Source organism: Crinia signifera, chromosome 5 (genome assembly GCF_055691185.1).
Source record: "Crinia signifera chromosome 5, ASM5569118v1, whole genome shotgun sequence".
NCBI lineage: Eukaryota > Metazoa > Chordata > Amphibia > Anura > Myobatrachidae > Crinia > Crinia signifera.
Window position 1 is genome coordinate 108,356,000 of NC_139221.1, and position 21,827 is coordinate 108,377,826.

At 42.5% G+C, this 21,827-nt stretch overlaps 1 protein-coding gene across 1 annotated transcript; it reads right to left on the minus strand.

Moving 5' to 3' along the window:
• Window positions 1–308: 308 nt before the first annotated feature.
• MRS2 (magnesium transporter MRS2) lies at window positions 309–21,487 on the minus strand. Its single transcript, XM_083187839.1, has 11 exons — window positions 21,141–21,487; window positions 18,399–18,472; window positions 17,035–17,071; window positions 15,088–15,200; window positions 10,859–11,032; window positions 9,443–9,573; window positions 8,790–8,906; window positions 5,167–5,319; window positions 4,946–5,063; window positions 3,117–3,230; window positions 309–662 (listed from the first exon to the last, which is right to left on the minus strand). The coding sequence occupies exons 1-11, from the start codon at window positions 21,322–21,324 to the stop codon at window positions 600–602; spliced, it is 1,278 nt and encodes a 425-aa protein (XP_083043965.1). The 5' UTR covers window positions 21,325–21,487; the 3' UTR covers window positions 309–599.
• Window positions 21,488–21,827: the final 340 nt, after the last annotated feature.

A 21,827-nucleotide genomic window follows, 5' to 3' on the forward strand; every position in this document is an offset into this window, starting at 1 on the left:
GTGAAGGACCCCCAACAGTTACCATTTCTAGGTCACCTGGCAGATGCACAGGTGTATACATTACTCAGACACATTTTAAAAGATCCACAGGTAAAACTAAATTATTTCACTTGTCAATCTGTCAGGGGACCTAGAAAACATGCACTGTTGGAAGTCCTTGAGGACCAAGTTTGGGAACCATTGCTGTACAGGAACAGCTGTTTGCTTGCATAATATATGCTTACTAAATACTCCGAAATACACAGTGTAATACTAGTAACCAAATGTTTCAGTGGCATGTCTGACACCCAGTTGTTCAGATCACAGAGAAATGCATACAAAACAGACAGAATGAGGTTATAAAGTGTATAGTATCAAAATCCTATCAGAGGAGACCCTATAAATGAGGGTCCTCGAGGAGGAGGGGAGATGCTCAGGGTCAGTCCAAAGCATAATAAAACCTGAGCTTTCTGATTATTTCCACACATCAAACATGGCTAATACGCCGTCACACCGATGTGCAAACGTGTTACCCGATGGTTAGCAAAAGTATCTGTAACAGACTTTTACCAGTAGTCCATTTAGTGATGTCCAACGTCCATGGCACTCTGACCTGGAGCCTACACCTTGTGCCCATTTGCTGCATCTGTTCTTCCATTAAGAGGAAATGTCCTCTTTAAAATCTGGTGAAGAAAAAAAATAAAAATCTACAAAATTTAGACCCATGCTTCCAAATGCAGTATAGTATAGTATAGTATAGTATAGTGAGGATGTGACAAAGAAATATAAATCAGTGGAAGAGGAGTTGACATATCTGAATAATTACAACACGAGGAGGCAGAAATGAGTCTTCGTTGCAATAGGATGCACCAGTAGACCATGCTGATTAATTCAGTATGTGACACTGGGTATATATTGCAGGGGTGGCCAACCCGCAGCTCTCCCATGATTAGGGCAGTCACTCACGTCTTAGTTATTTTTGTGGGAGCTAGGCCACGCCCATTTGTTTGCATGGGATCGGCTCTTTGTCTTACCAGAACATATTTTTTTGTCTCGTTGCCACTGAGTGGTTGGCCATCCCTGCTATATAGGAAGCACATTGAAAACTTCACACAGATACAGAAGTGTTGCATATTACATTGATCAACGCATTCTCGTGGCATTGTGTTGCAACCAAGGTGCTATTTTTGTCAAAAAAATAAAAAAAAGACACTTGGAGCCAAATGTAATAGGGTGAGAGTTTAGGAAAGTGAGAGATTTTGGGAGAGTTGTCCCATTTTTTTTAAAAGCAGCAATCAATTACATGGCAAAATCAACCTGGTTTTGCAGTGTAATTGATTGCTGCTTTAAAAAAAAAAATGGGACAACTCTCCCAATTTCTGAAATTCTCACCCTATTACATTTGGCCCTTGGGTTAGCAGAGTCTAAGCTGGCCTGGAATGCTGAGAGGTTGTTTGGTGGACCTGCAGCACTGACGTATGAGGATACCGCTCTACAATCTGATGGAAAAACTGTCAGGTTTACCACCACTCTTCAGAATAGCCCACTGAGCTGTGTGTATGCTCAACTGCTAGGTGCAGTAAAAGCCACAGATTTTCCATTTATCTGTGTCAAACGTGAGCATAAATCCGGTCCTATATCACATTTTTACAACAAAAATGACATTTACATGTATGTAGGTGAGCACTATTTTTAATATACTGTATTTACGCAGTAGTCTCCTTTATTTTGAACTATTTTGAGCTGGCTATAATAGCTATGTCTAATTGGCGTTTTAGTTGGTATGGCAGAAGCTCTTCTCCATGTTGGGACACGATTTGACGGAGGTGTCATTGCCAACTTTGCTCTTATACATTGCAATGTGGGGTCTGCAGGGGCGCCAAAACGAGAGACTTGTATGAAATACCCAGGCCCATCTAGTGGCCTGGGAGTGCAAGGAGGTGTAATCACGGCCCTAAAAGATGCAGCGCCCTTGCAAGACCGCTGATGCACATGGTGGATATTAAAAGCGGCACGCACCACAGGTAATTCCTGAACTAGAGGAAGTAGCAACACCCCTCCTATAGCCAAGGCCTCCAGCACTGGGCCCTGCCCCTCCTATCACCAAGCCCTCCAGCACTGGGTCCTGCCCGCTACATCAATTAGTATTGAGGGCCGCCTGGTCATCCAGTGAGTATAGGCCACATGTCTAGACAGTGCAGGAGGACGCTAGAGGGCAGGGCGAGAGGCCGGAGCACCAGCAAGCAGCCTGCCTGTGACGATCATCACACGGCACCGTCCTGTGCATCCACCTTCCCCCTGCTAGTGCTGCAGGTATGCAGCGGAGCCTCGGTGTCCGTCCGGTGGCAGTGTAGATCTCAGCCTCACTGCCTCAGGTAACAGCATCTGTACAGGGGGAGAACAGGACTGAGGAGAAGCCTGTGGTGTCCTGACTCTTCAGTCCTGTTATGCAGGGGGAGCAGCCTGTGGTGTCCTCCGGGTATTCTGCAGGGGGAGCAGCCTGTGGTGTCCTATACTTTTTATGCAGGGGGAGCAGCATGTGGTGTCCTGGTTTATTATTATAGTAGAGGAGCAGCCTGTGGGGTCCTGCTGTTGTAGTTGTTATTACACAGGGGGAGCAGGGAGGGGGTTCTCAGCCAAACGCTGTTACTCATGGGCCAGTGCTCTGGACTTGCCCCCCCAGGCTTAAGGTATTTTGGGCCTGATTCAGGCTGCGTATATTGGGGCATACACCGCCCCACTCAACGCAGCTGATGTGAAAGCTTGGTCTCGAATCAATCAACTGGACAGAATGTAGAAAACTGGTTGGTGAAACAGGAACAGCTGTGATGGGGCATCACAGTAATGAAAAACCCCACCTGTAAAATTTGTTGTTACAGACCCTACACAGTAGATCTGCCATTTAGGATGTGATTGTAGGAGATGCACAACACTTACCTAACACATACTGAGACTACTACACCACTACTTTTTACAATGAATAGGAGCCACAAATTTAAACTTTAAACTCAGATGACAGATTTAAGCATGTTAAAAGTCAAAACCATCATTGTATAATGCTTGTAACAATTAAAGACTTAAATAATTTTTAAACAGTGTATTGCTGGACAGAAGAGCTGATAATCAGTACAACGTACCGAGGGTGGCTTGGATGGCTCTAGATGTCTCCCAAGAAAAGATAGCAAGCGTCTCCAGATTAAGCCACTTCCCAGGAACATTACTCCTGTAACAAACCAAAATACTTGGGGGTCCTAAAGAACAATAAAAAAATGAAAGTCAATAGTTAAAATGAGATAATATTCTTTTGTCAAAGCAGAGAACATGGATTACCTCAAAACGTACAAGAACAGAAAACCACTATAGAAATAAGGATACATATACGGATAACTGTCAGTCGGGATGATGGTGTTCCGAAACAGATGTTGGTATTCTGAAGGAGTGAATGCTGACAGGGGTAAGGAAAGTATCCTTACCTTACCCCTCTAATCCTAACCCCCCCCCACACACACCGCAACCTAACCGTAATCTCCACTGCCTAAAAATAATCCCTCTGGCCCGCAGCATAACCCTAACCCACCCTTCTAAGTGCCTAACCCTAACCTTCCCATCTCCCAGCCAAACCCTATCGCACCCTGCTAATTTAGCGTCCTCATTGGTGTCTGAATTCCAGGGCCAAACTCCTGGCAGTAGACCGTTGGGTGTAGAACACATCCCTATAAACAACCTATGCCCGATTTAGAGATCACATAAATCTCCAAGGTTTAATTTAGGACCCATACTGTACATGTGCAGATCTGGTCCTGCAATGTTGGTTTCAATGTGTAAAAGCTGCAGCATTACGGACATTTATTTATTTATTAAGTTTCTTATATAGCGCACACAGATTCCGCAGCGCTTTACAGAGAATACATATATATTTTTTAACATTCACATCTGTCCCCGCCCCAGTGGAGCTTACAATCTATATACCCTACCACATGTACACGCACACACAGACACTCTAGGGTTAATTTTGTTGGAAGCCAATTAACCTATCTGTATATTTTTGGATTGTGGGAGGAAACCCACGCAAGCACAGGGAGAATATACAAACTCCACAGTTAGGCTGCTGGCAAATTGGGGCAAAAATGGGAAGGGTTCCAGAAAAAGAGGCATGTTGACCCTGTTTTCTGGGTGTTTTGAAGCCAGCGGCTACATTCTTGGATGCAGGTTCATTAGTCCCAGACAGGTGATTTTGCCAGACATCGTACAGGGGTATGGGTGAAAACCAGACCAACACAAAACCCCCGGACCGGACATCAAACTCTGCATTTTGTAGTTTGTAGCCTCCGGTCCGGGGGGTGTCCTGTCCGGGGGTGTCCTGTCCGTGGGGGCTGCCTGTCACACCTGTCACCAGGTAGAGGGGGGGTAGAATAAAGCCTCCCTGTATGGTCCGGGCATGTAGCAAAAAACGGACGGTCCGGACCACCCGGGGAGGCTGTAATCTCTCCTCCCCCATGTCCCTGGTGATAGCTATCACAGGGACCCCCCCGGACAAGACACCCCTGGACAGGACACCCCCGGACCGTATACAAGCTCCAGACTGCAGATTTTGATGTCCTGTCCGGCAGTCCGGGGTTTAGTCCGGTTTTTACATAGTCCCTCGTACAGGGATGTTCAGATGTTCAGGAGGTTGATACGATGATGAATATTTGGACACAGCAGCGGATCAAAGAAGCTGGCAGTGGCCATCTTTTTACTTGGAATGCCTCCTATGGCTTTTGCAGACGCAGCCGCTGTACCATTGCATCCACTCCTGAATTAGCCCCCTAGTTATTACAGATCTTTTTAATATTTGACAACACTATATGATCATCAATTTTTAAATGATTGGAGTAGGCTATTTGCAAATGCTTTAAGGGAAAATAATTCAGTTTAATGCTATAACCCAGTAGACACTAAAGGAAAATCATGTTTCTACACCCACCTCTTCAAAAGTAGATTCCAAATTCATGCCAAAAGCCACTCCAATGAGACCGAAGAGAGAAAGCGAGAAGGTTCCCATGGTCAGCTGCAAGTTGAGCCTCATCATCACATTACGGTGACTGGTAAATCAACACAATGCTCATTACTACGTACACAATAGGAACTGCTCCAGTAAACGTATTGCTTCCTGGACACTAGCACAAAGTAAGTATAAAAACCAACCTGTCCAGATTAATGAAAATAACACTTTCCGAGTCATCTATCAGCACTCGCAGCTCTCTGGCAACATTGGCAAGGTCTTCTGCTTGCCTGTAATAGTTTTCCAGCAGAAGCTCCATCTCCTCCCCATGATCTATCCTGGAATTGCTGTCTTCACTGCGTACATAAATTAACATGGAAGGAAGTCAAACTACCGAAAGCAAATCCTTTCATTTGCTATGAAAATATCCCCCCCAAGAAAACACATAACTTATTCGGAGGAAAAAGCCAACAAGTCCTCAACAGAACGTAAAATATGTTTTAAACAAGAGCCCAAATGCCTTCTATTGTGTTCAAATCTGTAACTCTAGGAAGCACCAACAATGGAGTAATCAATGCACAGGATCTAACCCAGAAATAAGTATATATATATATATATATATATATATATATATATATATATATATATATATATATAAAATGTAGATCCAGACTGCGCACAGCCACAAGCTTCAGAAAATAGGAGTGCGTCCTTGGGTCAGGATGTAGTGCAGCTCTCTCCAAATAAAGCTAGACCTTAGCTTTAATTGTCCCAATCACATGTAGAAAGAAATTGGAGAAAAAGCGCAGATACGGAGGCCCTCCGGCGGCGAAAAGGCTGGTCCCGGCTATTCAAGTCGTTGGTGCACCGTGTTGGATATCACTGTGGCAAGCTGTTTGCTGTTATCTATGATGTATGTGAGCCTGCACTTTTAGTAAAATTTGTTTTACACTTTGCTCATATCTGCGCTTTTTCTCCAATTTCTTTCTATATATATATATATATATATATATATATATATATATATATATATATATATATATATATATATATATATATATATATATATATATATATATATATATATATATATATATACACACACACACACACACATATATACACACACACACACTAATGTCCGCATGTCTAGGAAACACTGCCATCTGTTGGCAGTTAGTGAAACTACATATCTTTCTATCACACATGCAAACACAGAGGCAAGTGTTTGTGCATGTTTGTACAAGGTAGCAGACTAGCTTTCAAAGCATTCGCTTCAAGCGTGCTTACTAGTGTACTACATATTTGTGCTACATATGAATGGATATCGCTAGGGTCAGACCAGTGCAGAATCTAACTTTTTGGGTAAGTCATCAACATAGGCAGGGTATAGAAGATATAAGAAGAGTTATGAGTTCATAGACAGGGGGTGATTCATTGTGGCTCAGTAGGGGCCAAATTTGGCCCCATTCTGATTGTGGGGGGTCTGCGCTTGACCATATTTGCACATGTGCAGACCCACTGTGCGAACGCCCTCAGCGAGTATCACATGGGAAGGGGAGATGGGGGGCTCTGTAGGGGAATGCCCAGCATTTTATGGACATCTACATGAAATCAGTGGGTGTTCCCCTGGGGATGCAGGCGTTGTGTTCCTGCTCGGTGCATGTGGGAACTCAGGTGGAGTAATTAGCGCACCTGCTGGGTGGGCTGGAAAATGTGAACTGTTGGTAGCTCTCGAGGACTGGAGTTGGCTACCACTGCTCTAACTGATACCCATACTGTGAATGGTTTGTCATTTAAATGAGACTCTGATAACAGCTTGTGCAAAGAAAAATGGTCCCAAAGTACCACTTTATAATTAAATGTATTCAGATAAGGTTCCTCAGCCCACAGTGCTCCCAGCAAAAAATAAGTTTTGTGCCATTGTAATCACCATCCCCAATATAAGCAATTCCAGGGGTCTTTGTAAAGATGTTGTGGCAGATACAGCATATTTCTACATGAGGAAAATCAAGATCAGCAACAGGAAAATTAGATCCAGTCCAGGTTTCCGAATTGATGTGATCTGGGTTGGGGCTGATTAAGCAGCACCTGTGTTCTCCTGATATAAGGGTTTCCAGGGCAGAGGGTCATTGCTCTTGATGGTGGAATAGCTGCCCAGGTGATAGGCTGGGTTGTGGGCTACAGTAGGGACCACTGGAGCTTTCTGAAGTATTTGTACTATGCTGTGACACCTGTATGCTGCAATGCTGTAACCATTCATGCTGTGCTGATTACCTGGTAAGCTGTCCACCTGCTACAAAAATAAAGACCCAGACTTTATCTGATCCAGTGCATGTGCTTCCTCAGAGCCGGCCCTAACCTAAATGACGCCCTAGGCAAAATTTTGGCTGGTGCCCCCTAGCACCGCCACTAGTTCCGCCTCTGACCCTGCTCTCCTTTCCCAGCACCATCGAGTCTCACCATAGCAGTCATCATTTTGGTGGTCCTACCCGCAATATTTTAAATAGAAACAGTGCACACATTCGGTGCTCAGCCCAAACAGGGGTGTGTTCTTGCTGGGAAGGGGCATGGCCACACAATAGTACCCCCAATTCAAATTATGCCACACAGTAGTGCAACTTTATTCACATTATATCATGTGATGGTGGTTCTTATTCATGTTACATCACACAGTAGTACCACTTTACCTTATATACATTACTCCTCACATTATTCACATTATACCCTTAGAAAAAAATCCTGAGAAAATATTGTATTTTAAGCACCTCCATGGCCACACTGCAACCCAGCACAAAGCAGTGTGTGCTGGGCAGAGGAGAAGAGCTGCAGCTGCTGCTGTCACTTAAGGGGAGGGGGCCCAGTGCCCCCACTGGGCCCTTCCATCAGACTTTGGCCTGGGTAATTTGTACCCCCTACCCCTTTCTCTCTGTACCCCTGATAATACCACACAGTAATGCCCCTTACACACATTATTAATGCCCTTCATGTCCTTATAACCATAATGCCCCTTACACATTATGCCACCCTTTATTAATGCCCTTCATACACATAATGACACACATAATGCCCCTTACAATATGTTGCACATTATTAATGCCCTTATACACATGACACACATAATGCCCATTACACAAAAGTTGCACATTATTAATGCACTTATACACATGACACACAGAATGCCTGTTACACATGTCGCATATTATTAATGCATTTATACATGACACACATAATGCCCCTTACACATATGCACAAGCAACCCACTCGCACAGTCGCTAAGACGGTGACCTCTGCCTCTGCTTGGATACAGAGGTTTCCTCATACATCTTGACTCAATAAGCCATGCAGCTCCTGGCCAGTTCTGCTAAAAATTCATCTTATTTGCATTGTTATGACCAGCACACACAAGGAGCTTCCAATGATTAAAATGATATGCGGCATGCCTATATTCTGTGTGCGACTGTGGCTGTACCTGCATACGGAATGCTATGTTACAGTGATTTCCATGGATACACTATTTCATATGCAGATTCATCCTCACACACACACAGAATATAGGCATGTTGCATAACATTTTAATCAGCAGAAGCTGCTGATGGCCCTAGGCATTCCAAATGCCCTAGGCAATTGCATAGTTTGCCTATGCCTAAGGCCGGCTCTGTGCTTGCTTGTCACATTGTCTAATAACAGAGTCATAGCCAATGGTGTCAAAACATGCGGATATACTGGTCTATTTGCTGCATAACTTTATGAAAAAAGTAATTTACCCCCTATCAACGCCCTACTTTCCCCAATTAAAATCAATATTTAATTCTGAAATACGCACAGTGCTTGACAAGCAGCAACCTTGGTCAGACACAGTTCCTCAATTAGTTCATCTTCATCCAGTATTTCCAGGATGGTCTCCTTGAAAACTTTAATATCGGTTTCCAACTCTGAAAGACTAAAATATTAAAATGAGATACAATGCTTTGATAATGGTCATATTCTGTTTCATCAAGCCTGGGAAACTTACAGATATCTTGTATCTACCACTACCAGGGAGAATGCATGATCTGTAAGGGGGTAGGGGCTCTATGAAAATCCTGCTATATAGACAGCTAGATACAGACAGTGGCTTCACAGTGGATTCTATGGAATCCCTGCACAAGAATCTCCAACGCTCTCTTTGTGCCAACTGCTCCTGTCTCTCCTTAGTTGCCTGTTTGTGGGAAGTAGATCAGACCTTCCCGTGGATGAGATGAATCAATGGATATGGAGGCATCTAGTGGCAACAAAATGAACTGCACTAAGCAGAGACAGCAGCTCTCAGTCCCTTGTTCGGCTCAATAAGAACCATCCTCTCTGCTCGGCACTGTAGCTAGGTTATCTGATGGAAAGAAAGGGTTTTGGGGGGAACTTAGAAACACCCCCTTGCATGCACCACAGCATGATTAAAGCTAAGGGAGGAAAAACTATTTACTCAGATAAAGGATTTACCTTTTCCCACTCTGCAGCAGAATGTGCAATTTACTTCTGTCTATTGACAGGAGTTTGGGATCCACCAAAGCTTCCAATGTTTCCAAGATATGAGGTTGCAAATACTGAAGTCTGCCTTGAAGATTGCCAATCTAAATAAAAATATTCAGAATAAGCAAAAAGTACACCAATGTATTGCAGGAAAGGGCAAGCAGTGATTTCATTTTTATCTAATCAGAAGCCTCAGGTCAGTTATTGCTTTTGGGTCACTACTTCCATCTCGGAATAACTATTACAGTAAAATACCTAGGGGATACACTCATTGAAGATTCTAACAGACAACCAGAGATTAATTTTTTAGACTGCAATCTGATTGGTTGTTTTGGGTAACACATCTACCTGTCTGTTTTAGAAGCTTTAATAAATCTACCCTTAGAAGGAGTTTTAACGGATTCATTAAAAAAACATATTAAACACACTGCTTACAAAGATTAAGACACTAGTCACTCATTTTTCAAAGAAGGGAACTTTTGTAAATCGCACAATAAGCGGTACATTTACTAAAATATCTGAAAATGGAAAGAGGTGATGTTGCCTATGGCAACCAATCAGAAATGGTCTATCATTATTTAGGATGCAATAGAAAAATGATAGAGAATGACAGAATCTGATTGGTTGCTAGGGGCAACATCACCGCTCTCCATTTTTAGATGCTTTAGTAAATTTACCTGTAGGGGCATACATACAGGGTGATTTTGCCTCTTTTCTAAGTGATCTGTCTAGATTGCTTAGAAATTAAGCATAAATCTCTCCGTGTATACACCCTCTAGCAATGGCAATGCACGGGCCATGCCAGCCCAGATCTTTAGCACAAGTAGTCAAATCTAGTTAGATCACTTAGCAAGTGAGTTCAAATCGCCCCATGTATACTGTATGAGCGATAGCGATCTGATATTTAAAATAACATTTTCATTTTTTTTAAACTTAACACACATCGCTTAGCACACATCTCCACGTGTGTGTGATCTAGACACCGGAAAGTTCAAGGGAAATCACCTATCCTATACCGCTTAGCACAAAAATTAAGCACACATCTCAACGGGTGTATGCCCCATATGGGAGATGTATACTGGTTGACCAGCAAGAAACTTCACAATCAGATTCTGTCATGTGAACTTCTGAACACCTCACAGTCTAGTCGCGCCATAACCCTTCGCACATAATTTAACACTGTGTCCCCATGGAATATCTTTCTGTATGACTGTATGACTTTATGTGTTACCCCACCTGTTTATATTGTATACTGTTTACTTGTTCCCAACCTGGCTGTTGCACAGCAAACCGAAAACAATTTCCAAGTATATGCAAGTATACCTGGTCAATAAAGCTAATTCTGATGAACGACAAAAGACATTTAGAATAATTGTCTTCCCTTACCCGATGCTGCAGGATTGCTTCCAAGGCTCTGAATTCAAAAGGCAAGGCGTACGTGACTAGTTGTCCCTCTCCTGCTAGCTGAGGGGCAAGTTCGCGGAGGAACCACTGCTCTAGGTGAAGGTTCCGGTAATCCAACATCAAAAGATATTCTGGGGTTATAACTGCTTTTAGGAACTGCAACACAATAATAAAGGAAACAATTATTTCTCTGGTGATAAATTCAAGCTATAGTAATGCTGTGTACACACGGTGCGAGGACCGTACGATGCAACCCCGATGCGATCTGAACGCATTGGGATCGCATCGCACGGCATGCATGCGATCTGCATACAACTTTGACTATATAGTGCAGATCTGCACTATATAGTCAATGCAGAGATATGTTATACTAAAAGAATTGAGTTCTGTCATAGCACTACCATTAGATCTGATATTCGGGGAATCAATAAACTCGGGGATGGTACCAAGGGACTGGCGCATAGCTAACGTAGTACCAATATGGAAGAAAGGCAGCAAAAGTAACTCTGAAAATTATAGACCGGTCAGCCTTACATCCATTATGGGGAAAATATTAGAAGGAATAATAAGAGATAGTATCCAAAATTTCTTACAACAGGAGAAAGTGAAAAGTAAGGCTCAGCATTGGTTTGTCAAAAATAGATCATGTCAAACTAATTTAATTAGCTTCTATGAGGAAGTCAGTAGGGGGCTGGATTTAGGCAAATCTGTTGATGTACAGTAATACTGCTTGATTTCGCTAAAGCTTTTGACACAGTGGGAGAAATTTACTTAAGGAAATTTGTAAAAAATAGGTGTATTTGTATCCAGAAATACAGGAGCTGGCCTTATTATTGCTGGCGGAGCGCCAGGACCGTGTCCCTGGCGATCCGCCAGCAATCTGGCGCTCTGGCTGAATGAGACGCTCGTGCGTCTCCCACGCACGAGCGTCTCAATAGCCGGGCGGCGAGGCGGCGCGGCGGGTGCAGTCCTGCCCGTCTCCAGCTTCAGGGAGACGGGCAGGGCTGCGGGGGGCTGCGGGGGGGCGGTGTGGACCGGCGGGGACCCGGGGAAGCCGGCGGGGACCCGGGGAAAGGCACCGTCGGAACGGGACGCGCGTGCACCTCGTGCACGCGCGTCCCCTTCCGACATACAGATGGCGAGGGGCGGGGGATGGCGGGTGGCGAGTCCTCCGCCATCCCCAGCAACGACAAGCCCGGCGCTATCTGTACACTTATTTTTGACATTTACGATCCCGAAAATACGGCAATTCGTATTCGTATTGATAGCACATCAATACGACTACAAATTGCCATATTTTCGGGATAGTAGATGTAAAAAATAACTGTATTTCTGGATACAAATACACCTATTTTTTTTACAAATTTCCTTTAGTAAATTTCCCCCAGTGCCTCATAAAAGGTTATTAATGAAACTAGGTAATTTAGGGTTAGGGGGATAAAATTTGCAATTGGATTAAAAACTCGTTGCACAATCGGGGACAGAGAGTGATGGTAAATGGCATACATTCCAGTTGGGGTAAGGTCCAAAGTGAAGTCCCGCAAGGATCAATATTGGGACCCACCTTGTTTAACATATTTATTAATGATATTCAAAGTGACATAGGGGGTTATTTTGGTTCACTCCTTCTGGCAAATTCCTTCTTAGATGGACAAAACCATGTGCACTGCAGGTGGGGTAGATGTTACTTGGGTACTTATGTAGTATCTGGGCTGCCGATTTTGTGATTGTATGCCTTACCTTAAGGCATACAATCAGATGCGATGCGATTCGATGCGATTTTGCATAGGATTCAATGTTAAGAAGGTCCTGTTCATTTCCCCACTATCCAAGTGGGCATAGAGTTGATTTTATATAGTGTGGCGAGCGCAGCGAGCCACCGAGCCCGAAGCGTGGCGAGCGAAGCGAGCCCCGCGAGGGGACGCATATTTCTTAAAAAGTATTCTGTGTCCGCTCGCCACGCTTCGGGCTCGGTGGCTCGCTACGCTCGCCACGCTTCGGGCTCGGTGGCTCGCTACGCTCGCCACAGGTTTATATCCAACTCCATGCCCACTTGGATAGTGGGGAAAGGAAAAGGACCCCTTTTTGCCATTGAATTCTATGTTAAAATGGACTCAGACCATTTTAACATTGAATCCTATGGAAAAATCTTGACCATCGCATCGCATACGATTTGGTCACATGCGATGCGATCCGATCTCTAAATCGGACGCCCAGATACTACATAAGTACCGTTACTTGTGCAGACAGTTAGATTTGGGTGAGGTTTTACGTCAAAGTGAGATCTATATTGCAGTGCAAAAATTAATTTCCGTATTTTCCCTGCACATAAACAAAATAACTTACCCAAATCTAATTCTCTCTGCACATTTTACATCTGCCCCCTCTGCAGTGCACATGGTTTTGTCCATCTAAGAAGGAATTTGCCAGAAGGAGTGAATCAGAATAAGGCCCATAGTGAGTAAAATTGCAATATTTGCGGACGACACAAAATTAAGTAAGGAAATTAACGCAGTAGAGGATGTGGAAACACTACAAAGTGACTTAAATAAACTGGAAACGTGGGTGGAAAGGTGGAAAATGCAGTTTAACGTTGAAAAATTTAAAGTAATTCATTATGGGAACAACAATGAACAAGCTACTTATAGGATAAATGGAGTTATTATAGGGAATTCTGCTGTAGAGTAGGACTTGGGGGTCATCATAGATGAAAAATTGGGTAATAGTGCACACTGCTCAAGTGCAGCAGCAAAAACAAACCGGACACTGGCATGCATTAAAAGGGGTATGAATTCAAGGGATGCCAATGTGATAGTGCCTCTTTACAAGGCATTGGTGAGACCACACTTGGAATAGTGTTCAGTTCTAGGCACTGCACCTTAAAAAGGACATAAATGAATTGGAACAGGTAGAAAGAAAGGCGACTAAGCTAGTAAAAGGTCTTGAATCACTAGAATACAAAGATAGGTTAACCAGGCTGAATATGTTTTCACTGAAGAAACGGAGGCTGAGAGGTGATATGATTATGTTAAAATACAGGATTGGGAATCATATGGAACTGGGAGATGATTTGTTCACTAACAGGTGTATACTAAGGACACTCGGGCATGTACTGAGGCTCAAGGAAAAGAAATTACTACTGAAATAAGAAGAGGATTCTTCACCATTAGAGCAGTAACATTCTGGAACTCATTGCCGGTGGGGGTGATTACAGCAACTACTGTTAATGAATTTAAATCAAAATTGGATGCATTTTTGGCCACTAAGGGAATCCTATAGATATGAATTACTCAAGTCAGTAGTTACAAGTTAGATAGGTTGAACTCGATGGACGAACGTCTTTTTTCAGCCTTACTATGTTAGATTTTCCAAAGCTTGGAGAGAGGGAAAATACTAACCTATCGGCTTCTGTCTACCATTTTACAGACTATGGGCCAGATGCACTAAGCTTCAAAAGTGATAAAATGGAGAGTGATAAACAAACAGCTCATGTCTGACATTTTTCAAACACAGGCTGTGGCATGTCAGGTAGCAGCTGATTGGCTGGTTATTTATCACTCTCCATTTTATCACTTTTGAAGCTTAGTGCATTTGGCCCTTTGCTTGAAAAAGGACAGTTAAGAGCTGATTGGTTGGTACTTTATCTTTCTGCAAGCTTGATAAATATACCCTACACTGTGACAGTAAAGCCAACTTTTAATTCATAAAACAGCAAAATAATAGAAGTTAGTGAAGATATGTTTTCCTGATTACTGAAGTACACACAAAAGACATTTTAGGAATGAATTCTGTATAGTGAAAGTAGCTACTGCTAAAACTATTACCAGGGAAAATGCAAACGGTGAAAAAAACAGGATATAACTAACCAAAAATAAATAATTAACCAATTACCCCTGGCAATTTTTTGCTATTTTGCTAAACGTTTCACTGATATCGGCTATCCTATTGCATTGCCTGATAAAAGACCCGTTTCGCTGTGAACCACACACCTGTTCAGTGAAACCTGTGTGTTTTTGCCCAGCTACAGCCCCGATCTCAGCTGCGTCAGGGATTTTTGCTTCTCTTACCTCTGGCAAATCCTTGATCAGCTGTGGCACGAGCTGGATTATTGGGGCTAATTAGCATAGGCAAGGCTGTTACCCATGATCAGCGATCACAGGTAATAGGAAAATCAGCATCAGTCTATTACTAAGTCATACAGTTAATCATACCTCCATTCTTAAAATAATCTTGTTGTTTCTGGAGTTGATGCTCACTAGATGCTGAAACCTCAGATCTCGTGCTTGGAGACCTAACTCTTGATATAACTCTGTTTTTTTTCTCTCTGTAAAAATAAAAAACAAACTAATAAGCAAATCACATTTGATACATAGAAGGCATTGAGTTTATTACAGCACAAACACATTACACAAACTAAACATGCTTCAGAAGTCAAAAATAATAACTGGACACCGTCAAAATAGACTACACATCTACTTTAGTTGGGGGGGGGGGGGGGGTGAGGCCCTTTTTTAATTTTTCGCATAAGCAGAACTCAAACCACGACACGCTCTCATTGCCTGCAACTTTTTCTCTTGTCAACTTGACTTGGGTGAGATCAGATTGGATGCATGGTTATAGTGTACACTCAGAAGATGTGTACATAAGAGAAGCACGTTACACTTAATAGCCACACAGAGCAGATAATAAATACCCGAATGGTGGGAATACATACGGATGGCTATTCATCGGGATACCAGCGGTTAAGAGACTGACAGCACCATCCAGATGGTCAGAATCTCGATAGGTTCTTGGTAAGCATATTTACCTTGTACCCCTAATCCTCTCTGCTGGATGCATAACCCTCCCTCTCTCCAGCCTAACCCTACCCCCTAGTGCCTAACCCTAACACCCACCTTCCTCCACCATTATGGCCTAAGGCTAACAAGCCCCAGCATACAGACTATCGGGATGCCAGGATTCCGGCACTAGGAATTCTACTGCTGGCATCCGGACTGCCGACATGCTGCATGTATTCCGCTAGGTACAACTGAAACGCTTAGCAAAGCAGAAGCAACGAGATTAATATATATTTATTATAGCATCCCTTTAAAATGTGTGTGTAGGCTTCCCTAACCTCAACTGCATAAAAGGCACTATTTATTTGTGTAAAACTATCAGTTGCAGCCAATGGTATACAGTCATCATCATCATCATTACACCAGGGGCAGAGCACATGCAACTCTACCCTTTAGCAGGTTGTGGCCATTTCATTTGAACTATTCAAATTCATGCCCGCACCAAACCTTACTGTCATTTGAATGCCCACTTCTTGCAACTGCACACCCATACCATCCTGGGTCCCAGTTCCCAAGTTGTAAGTAGTTAGAAGAAATAACTGAGATGGTAAAGAATGCAGATTGCGAATATGCACATCATCAAACTAATGGGGCCTACACACACGGCGACTTCAGGGCATTTTCTAAGCAATCTGACTAGATTGCTTAGAAAATGCCCCTATATCGCTTTGTGTAGGGGCCCATAGCGATAGCGATTAATATCTGGCATGCTGGACAAATCTAGTTACATCGCCGGTCAGAGCCCGTGTTCTTACAGGAGAACACTGGCCCAGACACACATCGCTGTGTGGCAAGTGATCTAGCAGCCCTTAGATCGCTCAGGAAAATCTCCCTGGGCAAGATGCACTAAGCTTTAAAAGTGATAAAATGGAGAGTGATAAACCACCAGCCAATCAGCTCCTAATTGTCATGTTACAGGCTGGGTTTGAAAAACTGAGAGGTAAGAGCTGACTGGTTGGAGGTTTATCACTCTCCATTTTATCACTTTTCAAGGCTTAGTACATCTTGCCCACCTGTGTGTAGGCCCCATAAGAGAAATATTCAACGGACTTTCAGATGGACTCTAAATAAGGCCCTTACTGACCACTGGTTGTCATATACCCAACGTATATACAGGTAAATACGTGCGAAGTATATAGAAGCTAAGAAATACTGTGGAGGTGACCACAGCTTAGCAATCACTGAATAACATGTAAACACTTTTAACAAAGCTACTGACATATAATTATTTTATCAAACTCTGATGCAATCCTATAAATCAAGAGAACTTATATTGTCGTAAAAACTTGCCAGAGATCTGTAAATGAATATGTTACTTACCAAATGACGTTATATTTCCTGCTTTGTCAAATTTCATCTGTAATAAGAAATCACAGTGTTAGAAGACAAGAGCTCATAGCCACTACACCAAGCCACTACACGTACATGGTTTTTTACAGCATGTAAAATGCTTGTGAACATACTAATACCAAAAATCATTCTTTCAAAGTGTCATCATGAACATAATCTTGTACCCTGTGTTTTTGGAAGAATGCTTTTTCTATTTTTTCCCCAAAAGTAAATGCACCAGAAATGCCTAAAACGATCTATTTAATGCAAGTAATATTCTAATGAAAATGCTTGTCAATGCCAAAGCAGTGGGTAAAGGCATGCTACAGAAAGGGGCTCATTCTGAATGACTCGTTACGCTGCGAAGCCCGCACTTATCAAGTCCCTGTGACGCCGCCCCGTCGAATGTACACCCCCACCGCCATATCCCCTCGCAACCATACGAGGAAGATACATCCCCTTGCATGTGTCCCCAGCAGGAGAAATCATTTGATGGCACTGACCACTGAATGATTTCTCCTGCACTCACAAATGTAAGTCAGCTTCAACTGACTTATATTTGCGGCTGCTGGGACGAAGACAGGGCAGACGCCAGCCACCCACCCCGGCAGGCATTACCCATGGGAACATCCAGCGTTTTCACAGGGACACCCATAAACTGCTGGGCCTTAACATGTCCCAGCACCGCCACCGTCCCTCCCTCCGCCCAGCGAGTGCGCAAACCCCGACCATCGGGCTGGGGCTGAATTCAGTTCACTATGTGTGAACCAGAATCGGTCCCAACGTCCACAGGTTACTTAAGATATAAGTACTATGCAGCACAAAAAGACTAAAATGGTGTTCTAAAGTGGGGCATTCACATCTGCAGTGGTATTAGACACAAAAACAAAAGAAGAAAGAAACTCGGGTGGGGTGCACTCTTAGTCCCCAGACTCAAAGTTGCTCAATAAAGATGCTTTTTAAATTCTAAATTTTAAAGATTTTTATTGTGATTTTTTTTATATACTTGCTAAGTGTCCAAACTAATAATGTATCTAATAACAAAGAGATACAATTTTTATTATATTTTAATTTTTATTATATTTTAGTTTTTTAGATATAATTTTTTACTTTTTACCACTAGCCTTGCGAATTTATCTCTTGTTTTGCAAAGGGACTGGTAAGTCCCTTTGCAAAACAAAAGATAAATTTGCAAGGCTAGTGGTAAATAGTGGTGTATTAGACACCACTGAAGATTTTGGTAAAAATGTCCTTGAAATGTAGTAGTTACTAGTGTTAGTAGTTACTAACATGCAAGGATTGCTGGATCCATCATGTTATGAACCAGTAAGACATTTGAACAGTTTATAACTTACCACAGAAAATACCGGAGCCACGCTCGCTAATGTGGCTTGGGACGTTTCAGTCTGTGTATAGCGATATACCGGACCTGCAAAAGGAGGAAAACAAGTACCATTTTTTAGTAATTTGCTATAAGCATATTGGGCCTTATTCTGGTTCACTCTCAGAGGCAAATTCCTTCTCAAATGGACAAAACCATGTGCACTGCAGGTGGGGCAGATGTAACGTGCAGAGAGAATTCGATTTGGTGGGGTTTTTCTTCAAAGTGAGATCTATATTGCAGTGTACATGGTTTTGTGCATGTTACGGCCTGGCACGATGGTCCCTGAAATAAAGATCATTAAAAACAATGCAGTTTGCCACTAAAATGGCTGCATTGAAGGGAGTTGTTATCAGGCAAGGATGACACACATACCACTACTTATGCCCCTGATACCTCTGCTACAAGAACAAACTTATAGGGCCTGATGCAATGCAATACGAGTTTGGCCGCCGTGAGGGAAGCCAGTCGAACTAGGATTTTTTTTTTATAAAACAGGCAATCATTTTCAAGGCATAATTTTTCCTTGTATATGGCTGCCCCTTTAGAAGACCTCTGAGTTCCGCCAGCATCTCGAACGGCCACCACATTTGCACTTCATTACATCAGGACCATAGTTTTCTCTGTCATTAAGGAAGACAGAATCTTCAAGTCAATGCGATTTGCTACTTTTATATGGAGGCAGAAGGGGACATACAGTATGAGTGGAAGGACCCATCACATGTGGATACCTAACTGGAGTGTGTGAATAGTGGCTCACACACAGCCATACCTACTTCCAACACGGGCTGTGAGGGGGTATTCAGCACTAAAGAAGGCAATAAACAAGTAGACAGTTAATAATGTTTGGAATGAGCAGAATATAAATAACTATATGATGAAAACAATCAAAAGCAGCTGCAACCAACCACGCTGTAGGGCAGCATCAAACGTTTAGTTTGTTTTGCATCAACTTAGGATGTGTTGTGAAAATATTGTACATAACTTTTCAATGATTCAGTTCACTCCGTCTCACAAGAAAAATGGGGTTAGAGGAGTAGAAGGTTACTTTACCAATTCGGCTACAAATGGATAACACACAGGTGGTCAACTGGAGGAGCAGGTCCAAAAGATTAATGATGTAAGATAAGAGCTGGGCAGTATGAGAACATGGGTAAAAATTTATAAAATGAGAGATTCAGAAAGAGAGATATTTGGTAAGAAAGCTCCAGTTTTTTAAAAGCGCCAATCATTTACACTTCAAAATCAAACTGGTTTTGCAGTGTAAATGATTGCCACTTTAAAAAAAACTGGAGCTTTCTTACCAAATCTCTCACTTTCTGAATCTCTCATCCTATTAAATTGCACCCCATGTGTCCAGGTGTAATAATATGCACTGAAAGAAGCATATACATGGTCATATAGTAAAAGTTATCTTAACCCCTTCCCGACATTTGACGTACATTTACGTCATGGTCGGGATGTACTTCCTGACACATGACGTAAATGTACGTCATGACTTCAAAGTGTCACCGCGTCTAGGGACGCGGTGACAGAGGGACGATGTCTGCTGTCCCTGACAGCAGACATCTTCCCTCATTGCCCAGGGGGGGCAGCGATGCCCCCCGCCATGGGCGATCGCTGCGATTGGCTGTTCAAACGTGAACAGCCAAAAGCAGCGTTTACTGTGTGATGTGCATAATTTTGACTCTGCCGCCCCCTAGTGTCCAAAAAAATTAAAAGCAGGTTGAAATAATGATGTAATAATAAAGTATAGATATGGTCTTTGTTAGTTATTAACTATTTTGAGTGGTATGATTATTTGTCTCACAAGCAGAAAATGTAACATTTTGCAAAATGTTCATTTTTTTTACGACATTTTGGTATTTTTCACAAAAAAAAAAAACTGTATCGACCAAAATTTATCACTAACTTAAAGTACAATGTGTCACGGGAAAACAATCTCAAAATCACTGGGATAAGTAAAAGCAAAAAAAAGTTATCCCCACTTAAGTGATACCTGTCAGATTTGAAAAAAAGGCCTCTGTCAGGAAGGCAAAAACATGCTGCGTCGTTAAGGGGTTAAAATATAAATAACAATAATAAAGTGCAACGGAATATGCTGTGCTATATTAGAAACTGTAAATAAATATATAAATAAGATAAGATGGGGAAGTTGGTTAAGCAACCAATCAACTTCGGTTATTTATCTAGCAAAAACTATGAAATGACAGCTAGAATCTGATTGGTTCCTTTAGGCAACAGCTCCACTTCACTTCACTTCTAGGATACAGAGAAAAGCACAAATGAAATGATGTGCTGATGGCAGAATCTGAGTTGCTGCTCTAAAATCTAGATGGATGTCTCCAATGATAAATCCACAACACAAATATATTAGTTATGCAATGCATGCTTCTCTCTTCATGGAAGAACTTGGACAACATTGTTAACTACACGAACCACCAAGTATAGAGAATATCCATTCATGACCGAACAAAAACAATTTGTTGTCATATATAAACCATACACACATAACATTTGGAGTCAGTGAGTTCGTTTACTGTATACAGTATGTGCCTGAAGTAATAGAAAATAACCTTTCATGCTGCCATTGCCACCCATCAGTAGTGTTTTATAATCGCACCCACATTAATGATACAAGTCACAGTAACATGCACTTTATTATAGGTGAAGTCACAGTTAACATACACTTTATTATAGGTGTATAATCACTCACTGCAGTGTGGGGGGATCCCTTGTCTCCTGTGTACCTGTGCGGGCACCCAAGTAATGCCTCTCCTATGAAGTCCTTGGCCGAGGAGGAAGCAGAAAGTCCTTGCCTGTCCCAGCACACAGCATAACTGCTGCCTCCTGCTGCCGGCAACTGAGAGTCTGCGTAACACAGTGACAGCTGCATCCATAGCGGCTGCTTATTACCCCATGGAGGCTACAGCATGGCCCTCCCTTTCTCCCAGTACTGTCACCACCCTGCACTTCTCCCCGTACACGGGACTAATCTCCACATGGGCAGCTGCATAACCGGAACACCAGGCTCACGCCGGCACAGCGCTGTCATTCAAAGCCGCCACTAGAGGGAAAACATTGTGTATCTGTAGTCTTCTCTTCAGGAGCCATTTTAGAGGAGATTTGCACGGAAAACTCACTAGACAGATTATAGATCCGGATGATAAATCGAAAGACAATAGATTGACATGCACAAAATCCACATTGATAAAAGCTTATCATGCACAAGGTCAGCAGGTAGACACAAGAAAAAGGTCGACATGTATTGTTGACACACGGATAGGTCGACGTAATTTTATTTATTTATTTTAAATTTCCCAATTGTTTCTTTCATACTATACCTTTCATGCTTTGGACCAGATGCACTAAGCTTCAAAAGTGATAAAATGGAGAGTGATAA

What these genes read in the sequence shown, in the direction of transcription:
- MRS2 (XM_083187839.1), bottom strand. Translation starts at nt 21,324, where the DNA reads ATGGATGCAGCTGTCACTGTGTTACGCAGACTCTCAGTTGCCGGCAGC. An exon ending in CTGCTGCAGAGTGGGAAAAG is followed by an intron (nt 8,907 to 9,442) that starts GTAAATCCTTTA and finishes TTAATATTTTAG; the next exon opens with TCTTTCAGAGTTGGAAACCG. An exon ending in ATTTTCATTAATCTGGACAG is followed by an intron (nt 5,064 to 5,166) that starts GTTGGTTTTTAT and finishes TTGATTTACCAG; the next exon opens with TCACCGTAATGTGATGATGA.